The sequence below is a fragment of the Labeo rohita genome, unplaced genomic scaffold (assembly GCF_022985175.1).
Source record: "Labeo rohita strain BAU-BD-2019 unplaced genomic scaffold, IGBB_LRoh.1.0 scaffold_83, whole genome shotgun sequence".
Taxonomy (NCBI): Eukaryota; Metazoa; Chordata; class Actinopteri; order Cypriniformes; family Cyprinidae; genus Labeo; species Labeo rohita.
This window is the reverse complement of record NW_026129777.1, coordinates 306,416-325,899: the sequence shown is the minus strand read 5'-3', so window position 1 is coordinate 325,899 and position 19,484 is coordinate 306,416. Positions and strand designations below refer to the sequence as shown.

The 19,484-nt window shown below is 29.3% G+C and overlaps 1 protein-coding gene across 1 annotated transcript in view; it reads right to left on the bottom strand.

Moving 5' to 3' along the window:
• The window catches only part of ptgfrnb (prostaglandin F2 receptor inhibitor b), a 46,784-nt gene that overhangs the window by 8,504 nt on the left and 18,796 nt on the right, over nucleotides 1–19,484 (bottom strand). The window contains 4 exon segments of the mRNA XM_051104873.1: nucleotides 6,989–7,096; nucleotides 8,750–8,819; nucleotides 8,821–9,158; nucleotides 12,011–12,433. Coding sequence (XP_050960830.1) covers nucleotides 6,989–7,096; nucleotides 8,750–8,819; nucleotides 8,821–9,158; nucleotides 12,011–12,433 — 939 coding nt within the window.

Here is a 19,484-nt window from a genome sequence, read left to right as displayed (position 1 = left end):
AAAACCAAAGGCACGTCAAGGTGATACAGATGCAGATTCTTGACTCGAACCTGCTCTTTTCTAGGACAGCAGATATGCAGAGCCTTACATAAGAGACAAAAGATGGTTATGAAGCCCCGCAGTACATGCTGTTCATCCCCCGAGATTACAGTGTTACTGATGTGGCAAGACTTTGGCCTTAGGAGAAAATGAAGAAGCGGAGAATGAGAGCTATTAGAGGAATGATAGATTGCAACGAGTTAAAGCATCCTTACAGATAAAGCAACACGGCAGGATGTTTCTCGAGGAAAAGTTGTTCGTATTACAGCTGACACAATCTGATCTCCACTGGAGATAATTCTGTACACACAAACTTGAAATGAATTATAAACACGAGCAAAGAAAACTCACAAGAGATCCTACACTGTAAAAAACTATTTGTTGAGTCAACTTAAAATAATGCCTTTAAAATGCTGCCTTTAAAATTTTAAGTTCAGTCTTCTCAAAAAAAGTTTAGTCAACATTAAATGTTAAGCTGTACAAAGTGACAACTTAGATATTTGAGTTGATTCAACTTAAAATTTTAAGGCAGCTGGGTAACAAGCCCAGCTTTTAAGTTTAACAAACCTAATTTTTTTGTTTAGCCAACTCAAATATCTAAGTTAAGTTGACTAAACTTATTTGAGTTGACTAAACTTAAAATTTTAACAAATTATTTTAAGTTGACTCAACAAATTGTGTTTTTTTTAGTGTATTCAAACCTTATGAGTGTTGTTATTGTTAACTAATGAAAAAATGTTAATTGAAATGAAGCTGAAATAAAATAAAATACAAATACTAAATGAAACTTCATTTTAAGTTTTAAAATGACTAAAAGAGAAATAAAAAAATGACAAAAGCATATAACAATTATTAAAAAAAAAATGAAAACTGAAAATTAAAATAAAGGATAACTCAAAACATTAACAAATACTATAATAGCACATAAATAACAATACAATGACAATTAAAACCTTAATAAAATTAAACTGTAAATATCAAATTATCCACAATAATTTTATAGATCTATTGAGTTAAATTGAAGCTATTGATTTTAGAAGAAACATCTGCACAAATCTGATAACACAATAAAACGTAACTGAGAATTTTTTCCTCAGTTTTACTGCATGCATTCTGTATGGAAGCTCATTTATGCAATGGAACAAAAAAATTATGCTGTAAATAAAAAAGGTTATTGTGACTTTTTATCTCAGAATTTTGACTTTTTCTCCAAATTGCATTAAAAAAACTCAGAATTACGAGATTAAAAACTGAATTTTTATTTAAAATATCAGAACTGTAAGATATAAATTCGGAATTGTGAGATAAAAAACAAAATTTGATTTACATGAAAATGGTCAGAACTGCAAAATAAAACTTAGAACTTCAACAAAAAAAAAAAAAAAAAAAAAATCTGAATTAAAAAAATAAAAAAGGTCATTGCAACTTTTTATCTCATAACTTTGACCTTTTCTCAGAATTATAAAATAAAAGCCACAAGTGTGAGATTTTTTTTTTTTTTAAAAAACTGAATTGTGAGATCAAAACTCAACTTTAAGATATAAATTTAGAATTGCCAGATAAAAAGTCAGATTTTGAGATTAAAAGTCAGAATTAAAAACTGAATATTAAAAACTGAATTTGTATATAAAACGTTTATATAAACGTATATAAAATTGTGGGATATAAATTTAAAATTTGCAAGATAAAAAACAGAATTACATTTTTAAAAGTCAGAATTACATAAAAAAAAATGAGAACTGCAAAATAAAACTTATATTAAAAATCTGAATTGAAACAGATAAAAAGTTAGAATTTGATATTAAAAGTCAGAATTGTGAGATTAAAAACTGAATTTTGTATAAAATGTCATAACTGCGAGATAAAAAACAGAGTTTGATTTAAAAGTCAGAATTGCATGAAAATGGTTAGAACTGCAAAATAAAACTCTGAATTAAAAAAAAAAGAACTATATGAAAAAAAATTAAAAAACAAAAAAACAAAAAACGAACAAACAAAAACTGTAAGGATAAAAAGTCCGAATTGTGAAATAAAATTTTTTTTAATACTGTGGTCAGAAATAATTCTTCTCCGGTACTGGCATCTCCATGATGGATGCATGTGATATGAATCAAATCTAGGTGACTTAAACCGGATCACCCTTCATTTTGGAAGAATCTTATCAAGCAACCTAAACTAAGACTCATTAATTACAAGTCATGCAGAAGTACAAACACACCTGAGGCGAAGCGCTGAAATAAATGGCTTGTGTTAGTGCAGGTCACCTTGTGCAGTTCTCAACCAGTTTCAATCAGACAACTAAACTCACATAGTAATTACTAATTGATAACATATCTGCATACAATACAATAACTCTTTGAACTGCATCTGCGTTATAAATCATAATACATGACGTCTTGATCTTGAGACAGCGTGACATGTTGCTGCATGCTGAAAAACAAACACAGTGTGACCCAGTTTCACATGACATCACTTTATGAAGTCTTTTCCCAACATTAAACATTCATTTCCACATTTGTGCTGCAATAAAGGCAAGCGCAGACACGTCTGAAACCGATTCCAGTAACGTCCTCTTAAAGACCGGTTTATTGCCTCATTCTGACCAACATTAAACCTCAGGTTACAAATATAACAGCAATCTCTAAGTGTGAAGGTGAAATGTGGAATTTTTTGGATGTTGAAATACTTTCTCATATTTCATTTTAATGAAAGTCATCTTAAAATAATTTGACTCATTTCTTTCCTTTGGATTTATTTTTACTTAAAACCTATAATGTATGGTTTTTAATAAAAATGTTAAAAATGTAAAATATATAAAAAGGTAAAATATATCAAATGAATTTATTTTCCTTTTTTTGGGGCATTTTTTAAGTGCAATTTGTAAAAGTTATTTATTAAACCAGCCATATTTTATATTCAGTTGCATTTATGCACTGAACTGTGAGCGACAGCAGCAGATGGTATAAACGAATCTAATTAAACATGTCACAAGTTCATTGAAGAATTAGTGAACTTGAATGACTGCTTACAAATCACTGTGTAATGCAATAAAGACGTTATATTACAGTATGCCTTAAAATGAAAGCTTATTGCTTTTTGTTTAAATTAATTCTGGACATTTTTAATCACAACGTCATCATTTCAGTTTTGCCTGAATACTCTACTAAAGACCATAATTATAGTTAACTAAAATTAAAATAAATCCTTAAACCATAAAAAAATAATTTAAAAAATCACTGTCTTAAATACAATAAATATTAACTGGAATAAAATAAACGTTCATTTATTCCTTTAATTTAGTTTAAATAGATGTATTAAAATAAACTCAAATTTAAATAAATATGAATAAAACTTGCATATAAAAAATAATTAAAAAACGGCTAAAAATGCCTCAATAAAATTGTAACTAAAATTAAAATGAAAACAGAAAATATAAAAACTAAATCAAAATATTAATAAAAACCATAAGTGTCTCAATGATAACAATATGGCAATACATACACTATTTATTTAACAAAAAGCATAAGATCATGTTAAAATTAAATAAAAAGGTTCTGACTGTGACACAAAACGAAACAAAAAAAGCCAGTTTTGTTGTAAGGGAGAAAGTAAACTATTTTTCTCTCTAGCTCTCAGTGATATTACAAGATGTCGAAAAATAAAAGCTTACTGTGCTTTTGAAATTGTTTAAATGACTTTTGGACATTTTTAATGTCAATGTTCAATGTCATCATTTTTGGCTAAACACTATACTAAAGACCAGTATTATTATAGTTAACTAAAACGAAAATGAATCCTAAAACCACAAAATAATAATAATAATAATAATAATAATAATATAAATATTAACTCGAATAAGCATTCATTTATTATTTTAATTTAGTTTAACTTGATATATTAAAATAAACTAAAACTTAAATAAATCTGAAAACTAAAAAAATATATATATATAAAAAAATAACAAAAATAAAATAAAATAAAAAAATGCTAAAAATGCCTCAATAAAACTGTAACTAAAATTAAAATGAAAACAGAAAATATAAAAACTAAATCAAAATATTAATAAAAACTATAAGTGTCTCAATGATGACAATATGACAATACATAGACTATTTATTGGTAACACTTTAGAATACGGTTCCTTCATTAGTGAATAACTACACAGGAGTAAATGACTAATGCACTATTAACATTCTAGTAACTACTATTAACTAACAAGAAACTCTGATTAACAAATCAGTAAGTCATAGCACTCAGTTGAAAGTAGTAGTTCACTGTTAGCTAATTTTTTTCATATCTCCCAGAGAACTACTAAGAACTACTATATGCATGTTCATAATTAATGTGAATGATGCAAAATCCATAATTAATTCTAAAGTGAAGATCATGGTAACCCACTAGTAATGATTCAGGTATTACCAAATACTTCAGAAGGAATTACTAATTATTTGGATCCGTATTCTAAAATGAAGATCATGGTGACCCACTAGTAATGACTAAAGTGTTACCAAAGCCATCGGAAGTATGACTATCCAGAACCTTACAAAAACCTCAATAGTTTTTAATTACTTTAGTTGTTACTAAGGAGTTATCATGATCTTCACTTTAGAATACGGACCCAAATAATTAGTAACTCCTTCTGAAGTATTTGGTAATACCTGAATCATTACTTGTGGGTTACCATGATCTTCACTTTAGAATTAATTATACATTTTGCATTATTTTCATTAATTATGAACATGCATATAGTAGTTCTTAGTAGTAAAAAAAATAGTAGTTACTGATTAGCTAATAGTGAACTACCACATTCAGCTGAGTGCTATGACTTACCAATTTGTTAATCAGAGTTTCTTGTTAGTTAATAGTAGTTACTAGAATGTTAATAGTGCATTAGTCATTCATTCTTGTGTAGTTATTCATTAATAACAGAACCGTATTCTAAAGTGTTACCTATTTATTTAATAAAAAGCATAAGATCGTGTTTAATGCATGTTATTTTTCCACTTTGTTAATCAAAAAATGACATTAAACATATTGTGGTTATAAAAGGTTCTGACTGTCACACAAAACAAAACAAAAAGGGCCAGTTTTGTTGTAATGGAGAAAGTAAACTCTTTTTTTCTCTAAATCTCTCAGCGAGTCTCATTTTTGCCCATTTCTCACAGCACACATGAGCCAAAATGTATGAATGAAGATACTGTATGATGATGAGCAACAAAACTTGTGCAAATTGACTCCTACAGTGTGAACATGTGAACTTTCACCACATAAACACACCTAAAGGAAGTAAAACACGGAAATGGATGATGAATCAACAATGAAGTGTATTAAATGACTCAGTCAGCCAGTACGGCCTGATCTTTAGAGTTTTGTGAATAATAAAGTGACAGAATAGAAACTCCCGCTAGACGTCAATAACCGGTTTAAATGTGAAACACACACGCACACACACACACACACACACACACACACACACTAGTGCTTGTTTTAAGAACTAAGATCCAAGTGCAACACATGCAGGCATGAGCACATCTGCTGTTAGCTGATCTGTTATTATCGCACAAATCTCATCTGGCTCTCGCTGTGAACCTGTTGATTTTGGCTGATGTGTGGAACATCGCAGGAACAGGGTTTGTGTGATTTTTTTCAGCTGTTCTGAGGAAAAAAGCATCTGATAGTGCTTAATGACCAGAGTAAAGCTGATAACAGCAGTCAGCGATAACATAACCTAGTTATTCATGACCTGAGCTTGGTAAAACAACTGTAATATGGCATAAGATAAATTGTTTTCAACTCAAAATACTACTGCGATCTTTTTCTAATGTGATGTTTTCTCTGTAAAGTTTTGATTTGGTTTAGCATTAATAAATGTGAGGGGAAAAAATCTAAATTAAATTTTTTAAAGGAATAGTTCACACAAAATTGACCTTTGCTGAAAATTTACTTACTTTCAGGCCATCTAAGATGTAGCCGAGTTTGTTTCTTCATCAGATTTGGAGAAATGTAGCATTGCATCAGTTGTTCACCGATGGATCTTCTGCAGTGAATGGGTGAATGAGAGTCCAAACAGCTGATAAAAACATCAAAACAATCCACAAGTAATCCACACCACTCCAGTCCATCAATTAACGTCTTGAGAGGCCAAAAGCTGCAAGAAGCAAATCCATCTTTAAGACTTTTTTAACTTCAAATCATTGCTTTCAGCAAATATATGAGTCCATAATCCATAATAACACTTCATCTAGTGAAAAAGTCAATCTCCTGGTGTCTCTCACATCAAAATCCATTTTTGGACTGTTTTGGCTTGTAAACGGTGCTTGATCTGTGCAGATTTCTCTCCTGATTTAGACCAAACCACTTGTTCACTGGAGGAAGCTTTATTATGGATTGTGGACTCATATTTTAGCAATAGTTTGAAGTTAAAATGATGGATTTGTTTATTTTGTCTTCTCAAGATGTTAATTGATGGACAGGAGTGGTGTGTATTACTTGTGGGTTATTGTGATGTTTTTATCAGCTGTTTGGACTCTCATTTTGACGGCACCCATTCACTGCAGAGGATCCATTGGTGAGACAGTGATGCAATGCTACGTTTCTCCAAATCTGATGAAGAAACAAACTTATCTCCATCTTGGATGGCCTGAGGGTGAGCACATTTTATGCAAATCTTATGCTAATTTTTTATTTTTGGGTGAACTATCTCTTTGAAAGAAGATTAATTTACCTGAGAAGCAACATTGCATGAGATGAAAATAATGCATGTTTTTTCTTATGTTTTAAACATGAATCTAACAAGATTATTTATGTTTAAAGAAACAAACTGTAACATTTAAAATGTTTAAACTGATAATTAGTTTACACCAGCAATGTAAAGTTATTCATAATTAGCATTCATCTCTATTCTTTATTTCATGTGTGTGTTGATGAGAAAGAAACGCATGTAACTCGCCTGTAGCGGGAGACGTGCCGCTAACACTGACGTCACACTCCATCTTCACAGTTTCCCAGGGGAAAACATTCGTTGTGTCTGAACTGATGGACACATCAAACGTGGGACCTTGTAAGGAATGATAAAACAGGACAAAAATAGCACGATTTAAGTCTTATAAGATAGACATACAAAAGCATACTGCATTTTGAGCATTGTATGTATTATATACACTATTGTTTAAAAACCTTGGGGTCCGTAAGGCTGGATTAATTTGATAAAAATGTGAAATATTTTTACAATTTAACATAGTTGTTTTCTATGTGAATATCTGTTAAAATGTAATTTATTCCTGTGATCAAAGCTGAATTTTCAGCATCATTACTCCAGTCTTTAGTTTCACATAATCCTTCAGAAATCATTCTAATATGCTGATTTGCTGCTCAAGAAACATTTCTGATTATTATCAATGTTCAAAATATTTTTGTGGAATCTGTGATACATTTTATTTTTTTAGGATTCAATAAAGTACAGCATTTATTTGAAATAGAAATCTTTTGCAACATTATAAATGTCTAGTTTATTACTCTTAATTAGAGATGTATGATTACATTTAAAACAGTGCATTCGTCGGCTTCAAATGTGGCTCATCCAATTAGATCTTTGAGTCAAAACTGAAAAGCAGACACTATACACCCAACATACATCATGTGCCATAATGAATCATAAAGCATAAAGCTTAAATGAGATTTTATTTATCATATTTCACAGGTTTGCAGTAGGCACAGTCCCCTGTGACTGAGCATGTATAGTTGATTCACTTGTTCTTCATTATCACTCAGTTTCTCCTATAGTTCAGAATCTCACGTTCAGCTTGCTGAATGACTCAGAAGTGTTACATTTATCCTCCGGTGAAGATTCCTACAAAGATCCAGCTGTGTTTGAGACAAACTACAGATACTCTTCACAAACCAGTGACATCACTGCAATTACAATTTATAGTAGAAGTAATCTACATTTGTAAGATCGTCCTATTGATTACAATCAATAGAAATCAATTACAAATTTTGATTTCAGAGTAAAATTTTACATAATAATTTTATTTTATTTTGTAAAACCACTCTTCTCAACTCCCTATCTGAAAGCGCTATGGGCAAAATAAACATAAAAAAATATATAATTTATAGGAGAAGTAATACCTAAATTTGTAAGATCTTCCTAATCGTTACAATCAAGAAATCTATTACAACTTTTGATTTTGGGTTAAAATTGTACATAATAATAATAATAATAATAATAATAATAATAATAATAATAATTTTATTTTGTAAAACCACTTTTCTCAACTCCCTATCTCAAAGTGCTATGGGCAAAAACAAAAACAAAAAAAAAACAATATATATATATATATATATATATATATCAACTTTATATTTTGCTGTTATATTTTGTGTAATTGCTCTATATAATTATGTCCCAGTTAATTTCAATAATTTTATTTAAATAATAATAATACAAATACATATAATAATAATAATACTAGTAATATGATTATTATTATTATTAGCAGTAGTTTATTGTTAATAATATTAATTTTAAAAATTGTATTGGTAAAAGCACATTTTTCAAACTTACAAGCAAAAGTGCTACAAGCAAAAAAAAACATTAAATATTAATATAAAATAAAATTCAATAATACACCAAATACAATAAATAACAAACACAAGTTATATAAACGACAAAAAATGTGAGATTCACTTAAATATATCTTGTCTTCTGTACCTTTGTGTGTGAAAGCGATCTGAACCTTATTCGACACTCCTTTGGCCATCTCAACCCAGTCTTCCCCCGGGCTGCTTCGTCCAGGCTTTCATCTCACAGGAGTAAAACCCACGATCAGTCACCTGCACTGACTGGATCCGAAACTGGAACTCCCTCTTCCCGGTCTTCACCAGCATCAGGCCGTCCCGTCGGCCCGGCTCACTGCTGTCCTCCAGCTGGAGAACCATCTCAGGGCCCAGAGAGGCCAGTTTGCGGCTGGGCGACCCGACGCCCTCCTCGGACAAGATAAGTATGGAGAAGGCGGTTCCCGGCGGGAGGTTTTGAATGTTGGCCTGGCAGCTCATCTCAAACGTGGAGCCGGCAGCCGTAGCTTCACGGAGACGCCGGGCCACAACACTGAGAACAGGACCTGAGTGAGACAAATGAGGAGACACATCTCACTTTAATGAGACTTTAATGTCTGTACTTGAGGTTTCTCTCCTCACACTGTGTTCATATTTAATTAGGTGCAAAAGTCTAAAACTATTAAAAACAAATTGCTGAATAAAATAAAACAAAATAAAATAAAATAAAATAAAATATTAGTTAGAAATGTTAACTGGAAAAGTTAACTAGAAATAAATAAAAATTGAAATACTGAAAAACTGAAATAAATATCAAAATTTTATTGTTTTTATTTATTGTTTTTATTTTTTGAAGTGTTATATTCATATTCAAATATTAATACAAATATATAATATAAATAATATTAAAATAACACTGATCTTAATATGATCTGAGCTGCTATCCTCATTATATTGCTGCAAACAATATGAACATTAAATATGAACACATACCAAAATTTAATGATTTACCAAACCCAACCAAATAAAAAGGTTAAATAAAAATTACAAAAAATAACCCTGTCATAGTGTTGATGACTATTATTATTATATCAATTAAAATAAAAAATAAAAAAGGTTATAATCCTTTTAGATTATATAATGATGATTACTGTTATAATTATTATATAAAATAAAATAAATAAATAAATAAATAAATAAAATTAAAACTAAATTAATAAAAATTAAATTAAAATTTAAATAATGAAAAAATTAAATAATAATAATAATAATCATAATAATTAATAAAAAAAATAGGACAATATTACCATCCAAATGCATAACTATGCTTCTATTATGATCCGATATGCATCATATTTCTCCTTTTTGGAAAACAATTAATAATAATAATATAATTAATTATAATAACTATAATAATGATAATAATTTGTAAAAATAAAATATTAAAAAGGTTAAATAAAAAAAAAGCAAAAAATAACCCTTTTAGATTACATGATGATTATTGTTATTATTACATAGAATAAATAAAATAAATAAAAATTAAATAATAATAATAATAATAATAATAATAAAATAGGACAACATTAACCATCCAAATGCATAATTATAATTATCATATTTCTCCTTTTTTGAAAAAAAAAAAGTATAATAATTATACTTATCATTATAATAATTTTATTTGTAAGAGCAGTTTGCTCAATGTTTATTTCTCCTAATGAATTTTCATCTAAAATATTAAGATATAGTTGAATCTTAAATAAAATATAGCTGAATAATCTGAGCTCTGAATGATCGACATCCAAACAATATGCAGAAATACAGCCATGATGCAACACATTTCCTTTTATGCAGCTAAAGAGCCATGTCTTCTTCCTAAAAGAACGATATTGGTCTTGAATTGCATAAGACAATGGCATTGGCAAGTCTCTTGGAACATAAAAAGTGTCCCAATATAAGAGCGACACTATTAGATAATGGAAAAATTATGCCGAATGTTCTTAGATGTCATTATAGCTGCAATTGCAGCTGTGTAACTGGATGCAGCAACAGTTTTGAACACAAGCGTTCAGCATGTCAGAATAAACTGCACCCTGTGGAGAAATGCATCAGTCCAGCAGCTCACAAAACACATCAGAATATAACACAAACACATCATTTATACTTTCTCATCAAAAAGAATATTCCCCATTTCAGAGATGGCGCTGGTTGAAGTCAACCGGTGCAAATGCTTCCATGCATATGGTTATTCCATTCAGGTAATTACAGAAATGATGCAGGAAATCAATGAGCTGAGATGTCATGTGCATGACCAGAATAGAAGCGTGAACATCTGAGCTGCAATACTCACAGGTGTCTGAAACAAACTAGACACCTTATATGTTATATGATATTTCACATACAGTGTAAACTAAACAGGGAAAGGTAATTTACTATTCTTGCTGAAACTTGTAGCATGCTCTTGCCATTTCCTTTTTTGGGTAAATTAACTATTATATATATAACTAACTAACTAAAACTATATAGTCATATGATTTGCTTCACTTTTGACCTTTTGAATCTAATAATATTAATATTGTCATAATTAATAATAATAATAATAATAATAATAATAATAATAATAATAATAATAATTAATAATAATAATAATATATTTGTGTGTAAAAGCTCTCCCAGAAACTCAATGCCAAAGTTCTACAAGCAATATAAATTAAAAAAAAATAACACAAAATGAAATTCAACAATCCACCAAATGCAACTAAGAAGTGGTTAAATAACCCCAAAAAGCAAAATGATAACAACAACAACAATAATAATAATACATTATTAATACAATGATTAATAAATCATTAATTAATTTACAAAAATAAAAAAATAAAAATATGATTACTATATTATTAATATAGTAATTTTTGTTGTTAATAATAATAATATGATTAATATATTATTTATAAAAATAATCTGATTATTACTGATGTTGTTGTGCTTGTTGTTAATACTAATAATAATCATTATCATTATAATACATAATTATAATTTGGAAAAAAAAAAATAAAATAAAATAAAATAAAATAAAATAAAATAAAATAATATATTTTTTCAATGCATGATGATGTGTACCTCATGATACGATTTGATTCACTTTTGTCCTTTAGATTTTGGAATAAATAATAGTTTATACTGATATAATAGAAATAAAAATAAAAAAGAATAATAATAAAACATTTTTACATATAATATAATATAATATATAATCTAACCTTAGTAAAAGTAATATAAGTAATATAATCTTTCTTAGTAAAAACACTTTTCTCAAACCCAAAGTGCTACAAGCAAAATAAACATTAAATACTGACATACAATATAATACAGTGACACTAAACAAAAAACAATAACAACAAACCCTTTAAAGCAGACTTACGCTTGTTAGCAAAGCTGACTTTATGCGCTGGGGTCACATGTTCTGCAACTTTTTTCCAATTCCCATGTCGAGATGGTACCCATGCCATTACAGCACACGTGTATTCACCGGCGTCAGTCTCCGTCGTGCGAAGGAGGCGGAGCTTGAAAGTGGAAGGTTCCGTTCGGGTCAGCGTAATAAGCCCCGCCTCCACGCGGCTCTTGTAAGTTTTGCCTGGCACGAGGTTGCCGTTCTCATCCAGAGAGGCGATGGTGTGAGTAGATACCGGAGTGTCACCGGGCTGAACATCTCTGTACAGCCACGACACCCCCAGCCGACCGGTACGAAGGTTTGTCACGTTCATGACTTTGCATTCCAACTCTGTCGGGTCACCGGAAAACTTTGCATTCACAGTTGAGCTCAGAACAGCAGTGTATTCTGGATCTGAGAGAGACAGATAAAATAGTCAAAGTTTAACAAAATTTTTGTGTTGGACATCTGTTTCAGAATTAAAAAATAACACACAAATAAGGATATAATCTAGATTTTTGCATTTTTAAAGCATACTGTGCACTCTAGGATGTTGTCTTAGCACATTTACCAAGTGTTGTAAGTGTTGTTATTTTTTCTACAGTTGCTAAGGTGTTCTGGGTGTTTGCAAACTGAAAATGACTAAAATAAGAACATAATGTGAACTTCAATCAAATACAATTTAAATTCTGGTAAAGCATTAACAAAAATGACAAAGCAAAATGAACCAAAACAAAACAAACAACAGCAAAACACATAAATCAAAAAGCAAAGCAAAAAAGTCAAGCGGAATCAAAAATCAAATAAAACAAACGGACAAAACAAAACACAGAAACCTAAAAAGCCCTAACAAATCATACAAAAAAGGCTAGAAAGCAAAAATAAAACACACAAAATAAAAAAAGCAAAATAAATAAATAAATTAAATTAAATAAAATGCCCTAAATAATTATAAAAATCAAATAAGCTAAACAGCAAAACAAACAAGAACAACAAAAAAAAAAAAGATAAAAAGTAAAAAAAAACAAACAAAAAAAAACATTAAAATGTCCTAAATAATCATACAAAATAAATAAGCTAAACCGAAAAAACCCTAAAAAAGCCTAAACAAAATAAAAATCAAAGGCTATAAGCAAAAAAAAAAAAAAAAAAAAAAAATATATATATATATATATATATATATATATATATATATATAGGTAAAAACAAACAACACAAAAGAAAAAAATTAACACAAAATAACACAAAACAAAACTAAAACTAACGAAAAAGCGAAACTAATTTTAACAAAAAAGAAAACATAAAAGCCTTAACAAAAATCACACAAAACAAAGTTTAAACAAAACACGAAACACAACTAAAAAGCCCTAACATAACAAATCTAACAAAACAAAAAGCTAAAAAAACAAAGTAAAGCAAAACAATGAACAAAACTAAAAGGCCCTAACCAATCACACAAAAACTAAATTGCGAAACAAAAACAAAACAGAAAACTAAAAATCAAAACAAATAAAAACAAAACACACACACACAAAAAAAGCTAAAGCATAAAACATACAAAAACAAAACTAAAAAGCCCTAACAAAATAAATCACAAATAATGCTAATTATAAAACAAATAGTTCCAGTCCTTGATTCTGATTGGTTGAGCCACGTTCAAAGCTGTTGTAAATTACTCTACAAACATACACCTTTGTTTACATCTGTGTGTTGCTTGGCAACCACTTTGTTGCAACCACAACTGTTTTTGAGGAACTACACTGGTGGAAGGATACTGTTTTATTTATATCATTACACTTTATTTGCTCTGTTTTCTTTTGTGAAACCTTACTACCTATATGGAATAACCATTTTATAAAAGCAATAAGCCCCTTGAAGCCATGACTTACAGTGAATTTACAACAGCTGATAGAAATTCACTGTAAGCCACAGCTTCTTGGGCCATTGCTTTAACAAACAAACAAAAAAAAAAACACAAAATAAAACCACAGCCATAACAAAACAAACTGCACAAAACAAAAGGAAGCCAAAGTAACAAAAAACTAAATAATTATTCATTAACTGTGATGACAACTGATTCTTCGCCAACAAAAAATACATGTTAAATGTCTCAGAGATGTGAGACAGTGTAAGTGTTCCTCCCAGACCTTCAAACACAAGCTCACGTGCACAATCACACACTCATTAAAGGTGCACGCTGACCCTGTTTCCAGGCTCTCGGCTCACCAGTGTCAAGTGTTTCTGGGCTTGCCGCCCGGTGGCCAGTGAACGACTCCCTGCGTCGCTTCCTATACAGCTGGGACCTTCATGCATGGGTGAGCAGTACTAGAGACACACAAAGACTAACAGTGTGCCAAAGAAAACGCTGTTCTGCCACATACACAACCTCAGAATACTCACACAACACAAATAGCTCAGAAAAACACATAAAATTGGAGCGGGACAAATGAAAATCCTCCAGACTCTCGCTCACAAACACAACTGACTTGAGCTTCACATGTGGTGGTGGGTTTTGCGTTAAGCTTTTGGACGTCACGCCGATTGAGTCACCGGGACCATCTGCGCCGTGTGGCTCTCGTCCGCATCACTTCCTGTTCGATAAGCCCCTCCCACTTATGGCATAATAATACACAGACATTCTTCATATGTATAATGGGTTCATTTACTTGACATCTAGTTGATTCTGACAAAGCCTCATCATGTGTTGAAGTGTAGAGAAAAAATGCTCCTAAAATGGGTTTTAGCTCTGCTTAAAGGGATAGTTCACCAAAACATTAGTAGATATTTTGAAGAATGTTGGAAACCAGTTGACAGTAGTCACTGACTTCCATAGAATGGAAAAAAGTACTTCTGAAAGTCAATTACTACTGTCAACTGTTTGGTTATTGACATTCTTCAAAACATCTCTCGTCTTCAGTGGAAGAAAGAAACTTGTACAGCTTTAAAACAATGACAAATTATTTAATTTTTAGGTGAACTATCCCTTTAAAAGAGCAGATAATGCTGCCAATTTTTCTATGGAGAGATTTTTAAAAATTTTAAAAACATTAATAGTTAACAAGTCAACAATAAACCATTTAACCTGATTTTGCAAGGAAAAACTGGCATTGTCCGTCTAAAAGTAGTCATGGACATGTTTAAATATTTTTAAAAGATGGTTTAAACCAATGTTGATATTATTTAAAAAAAGTTATATATATATTTTTTTAAATGATATATATATAATTATATATATTAAATTTTTTGGAGTAATTTGGAAACAGCTGAATTAAATTAATTTAAATTAAATTAAATTAAATTAAATTAAAAATTAAAAATTAAAAATTAAATTAAAAATATTTGATGAAAAACTTGTCTTATGTTTAAAAATAGAAATGCTGCCTTGGCAACTAACTGAAATAAATAATTTTAAGTTGGAGTACGAAAATTACGAAAACTGAAATAAAAATACATTTTAAAAATGTAAAAACTAAACAGAAATATTAAACATTAAATAATATTATTTATATAAATAATAATAACAATAATAAATATTATTAATACAATTAATTATTATGTTAAAATAATATTAAAATTACGAAAGAAAACTGTAAATTGAAAAACACTGTAATAAAGTGAACTACAAAACACTTAAACTTTTACTATTTCAGCTAGTTGTTTAATTTAGTTTATAACGTATGTATAAAACATATTTTAATTATATTAGAATAATAATTCAAATAATAGAATAATAAATAATTAACAATAGAATAGAATAGAATAGAACAGAATATTACTAAATACAGTAAATGAGAATATAAATATAAATCTGAACAGACTAGAATAATAATTAAACAGAACTGACTAAAAACTAAACAATTTTTTTTTAAAAAATCATAAAAAAGATTAATCAGGATATACGTTTAGAAATAATTTATAATTTATATTTATAAAATAATTTAATAAAATATTCCATAAAATGTGACAATAATACATATTTGAATTACATTAGAATAATAATTAAATAATAGAATAATAATTATTAAAACTGGTAAAATAATTAAATTGAATAATAAAACAAAATACAAGTTTAGAAATCAGAATAAAATAAATATTAATTTAATAAATTTAAACTAGTTTCAAATAATTGAACTTGATGTACTAAAATAAACTAAAACTGAAATAATAATTAATTAAAGCTATACAGACATCATATAAATAATAATAAAAAAAACAATCCTACCAAAAATGACAAAAACAAATTACAATAAAAAACTAAAAATCTAAATATAAAAGCCAATTTAAAATACTTGCATAATAGAATAGAATAGAATAGAATAGAATAGTATAGAAAGGCAAAAGAGGCAACTTCTTCCCAGTTAGATAATTGCTTTTGAAAGTTACTTTCTAGTTAGTTCCTCCTGCAGAAGGCCTTCATTATTCTGAGCACAGTTTGGTTTGTGACTTGTTGGGATGGAGTGAGGAGAAGAAGACAGTTAGCAAGCAGAGAGTTCTAGTTAAAGAAAGATAAATAAAGACAGGACGAGAGCAGGTCGTCAGCGTGTTTCTTTACTCGGACAAACAGAGCAGACGAGATGAATGTCCCACAGGAGCTCTAAAGCCGGTCTCTATGGACGGGAACCGAGTGTCCTGGGAACGGAATAAGGGGCCGAGAGAGTGACTGTCAATCACCTAAACAAGAGCCTCTCCACTGCACACATTCACTACACTTTATCAGACTTTATCTCTTTGTCCTTCGGCGTCTTCTCTCTACTTCGTTCTCTCATACTTTCTTTAGTTTGCTGCACACCTGTCCAGAGAATGAGCTGCAGTGCTGGTATGTGATCAGGTTGGAGCAGCAGATTATTCCTCGTTTGTTTGGTTTAATTGTTAATTAAATACAAAGAAACTGATGCAATGAAAGGTGAGTTTGGATTACAGGTCACCTGATCCCACTCTTTTCACATCGGCACCAAAGGGGTGATTAGAAACCAATGGGAAACAACACTAAAATGCTGAATGACAACAGATAATCTCTCATTTATCGAAAATAGAATATAATAGAATAGAATAAAATAGAATATTACTTAATACATTAAATGAGAATATGACTAAATCTGAACAGATTACAATAATCAGAATAAAACACAAGACTGAAATCACTTAAACAATTAAAAATCAGAAAGAACGATTAATCAGGATATAAGTTTAGAAATCAAAATTGAATGCAAAAAAAAAAAAAAAAAAAGTAATAAAAATGTTCCATAAAATGTGACAATAATAATAATAATAATAATACATAATTTAATCACATGGGAATAATAATTAGAATAATAGAATATAATAATTATTAAAAACCGAATAGAATAATTCATCAAAATACAAATTTAGAAATCAAAATAAAATAGATAATAAATTAAACGATTCGATAATAAAAATAACTTTTCGGAATAAAATAAACTGGCAAAATAAACACTGAAAATATATTAATAATAATTTTGTAAAATACAAAAGAACAATTATCAATAAAATACATTAGAAATGAGAAAAAAGGAAATCATTTATCCATTAAAATATTCAATAAAAAATACTTATTTTTATTACATTTTAATTACTTTTAAGTCACTCATTTTATGAATTAGAATAAAACAGAACTAAAGAAAGCACTAACATTAGAATAACAACTAATAACAATATATAATAATTATATTATTATTATTCAAAATATAAACATACAAGGTAACAATTAATCAGAAAGTACATTAGAAATTAGAATAAACAAATCATTAAAAACATTTAATTATTCAATAAAAAGTACCTATTTTTAGTAATGAAAAAATGTGTAATTACATTTACTTTTATTAAGTCTTTCATTTTATAAATCAGAATAAAATATGAATAAAGAAAGCACAGAGAATAATAATTAGACTATTGTTAAATTAATCAAATAGAATAATTTGTTAAAATGTAAATCTAAAAATCATAATAAAAGTATGATTACAGAATCATTTAATACATCAAACGATTCACTAATAATAATAATTTTATTTATATAAATACAATAAAACTGACTAAAAAAACACTTTCTTTAGAAATGAAAACAGAAGAGAAACTCTTCTTTAAGGAGATAAATATATAAAAAAATATTTTTCAAAAATGTAAAAATGATCAAAATTATTTCAATAAAATAAAAATTAAACAAAATTATATTTATTACATAAATTATAAAATGAAAGGAAAAACTAAATAAAACAAGTCAAATGTAAATTAAAAAAATATTATATGCTGTACAATTCACCAAACAGACCAAACATGACATCAGAGACATAGAATGAACATGGTTTTTGGTTTCTGGGCTCACCAGGTCTTAAAATCATTAACGCTAATGAGTCTGAGCAGCACAAATCATCCATCAGTGCATGACAAGATGGAAAACAGCTACTGAGATCTCAAAAGAGACTTCAGCTGCTTCCCCAACAATTGAGCCGGCGTTCCTTCGTAAGATCTCTGAGCATATGGCATGGGTTCAGGCAGTACAGTATGTCAGCGTGGTGTTAGTGCACTTCACTGCTTTGATTGAGCGCTGCGCACACGACAACAAACACGCCGTTCTTCAAAACCGGTTGATAACGGCGCAAACTACAACATGCAAGTGTGCAAGACTATTTACAGTGCTTATCAAAAGAGTACGATAAGAGACGCACAGCCTCCAACACAACTTCATCATCAACACCTCAAGACGCCACAGGCGCAGACTTTGATCTTATGACGCAAAAATAAGCCACAAATAATCCTGCCGCACACACAGCGGTGGGTTTCTCAAAGGAGCCAAACTAAAGTCATTTGGATCACCGTGTATTAAAGAGCTCAGTGATGAGATTGAATTATAAGAGCAAACACAACAAGACAAATAAACACGAGCAACAACTGAGTCATTCGGCGAATCTTGGCAGGAGTTTGTTTATACAAACTTGAAAAGCTGACGAACAGATATTTCACACTAGGAAATGCATTAATTGCCTGTAATTAGTTTAGCCATTTATAAAAAAAGTCATACTTTTATTTATCAAGGAAGCATTAAATTGATTAAAAGTGACAGCGAATATGTTTTGAACTTTCCATTCAGCTGTGAATCATGATCATAAAAAAAATATATATATATATATATATGAAGAGTTCAGATGCAAAACCAGCTAAATCCATCCGACATCTTTCTTTAAAAAAATGCATTTTTATCAGGCTCAGATGTATAGGTTTCTATGCAAGTACCGGTACTTCTGATTGGGCTGAGGCTGGTATTTTAGCGAGTTTGAAGAAAAAGTATTTGATGGACGTATAATATGTGTCGAGAGCTTTCACTCATTATCATTATCTCATTTTTGACCGAGATGGCTTTTAGCTGGTTTTGCATCTGGACTCTTCATATATATATTAAGCATTACAACTGTTTTCAACATTGATAATAATCAGAAACGTTTCTTGAGCA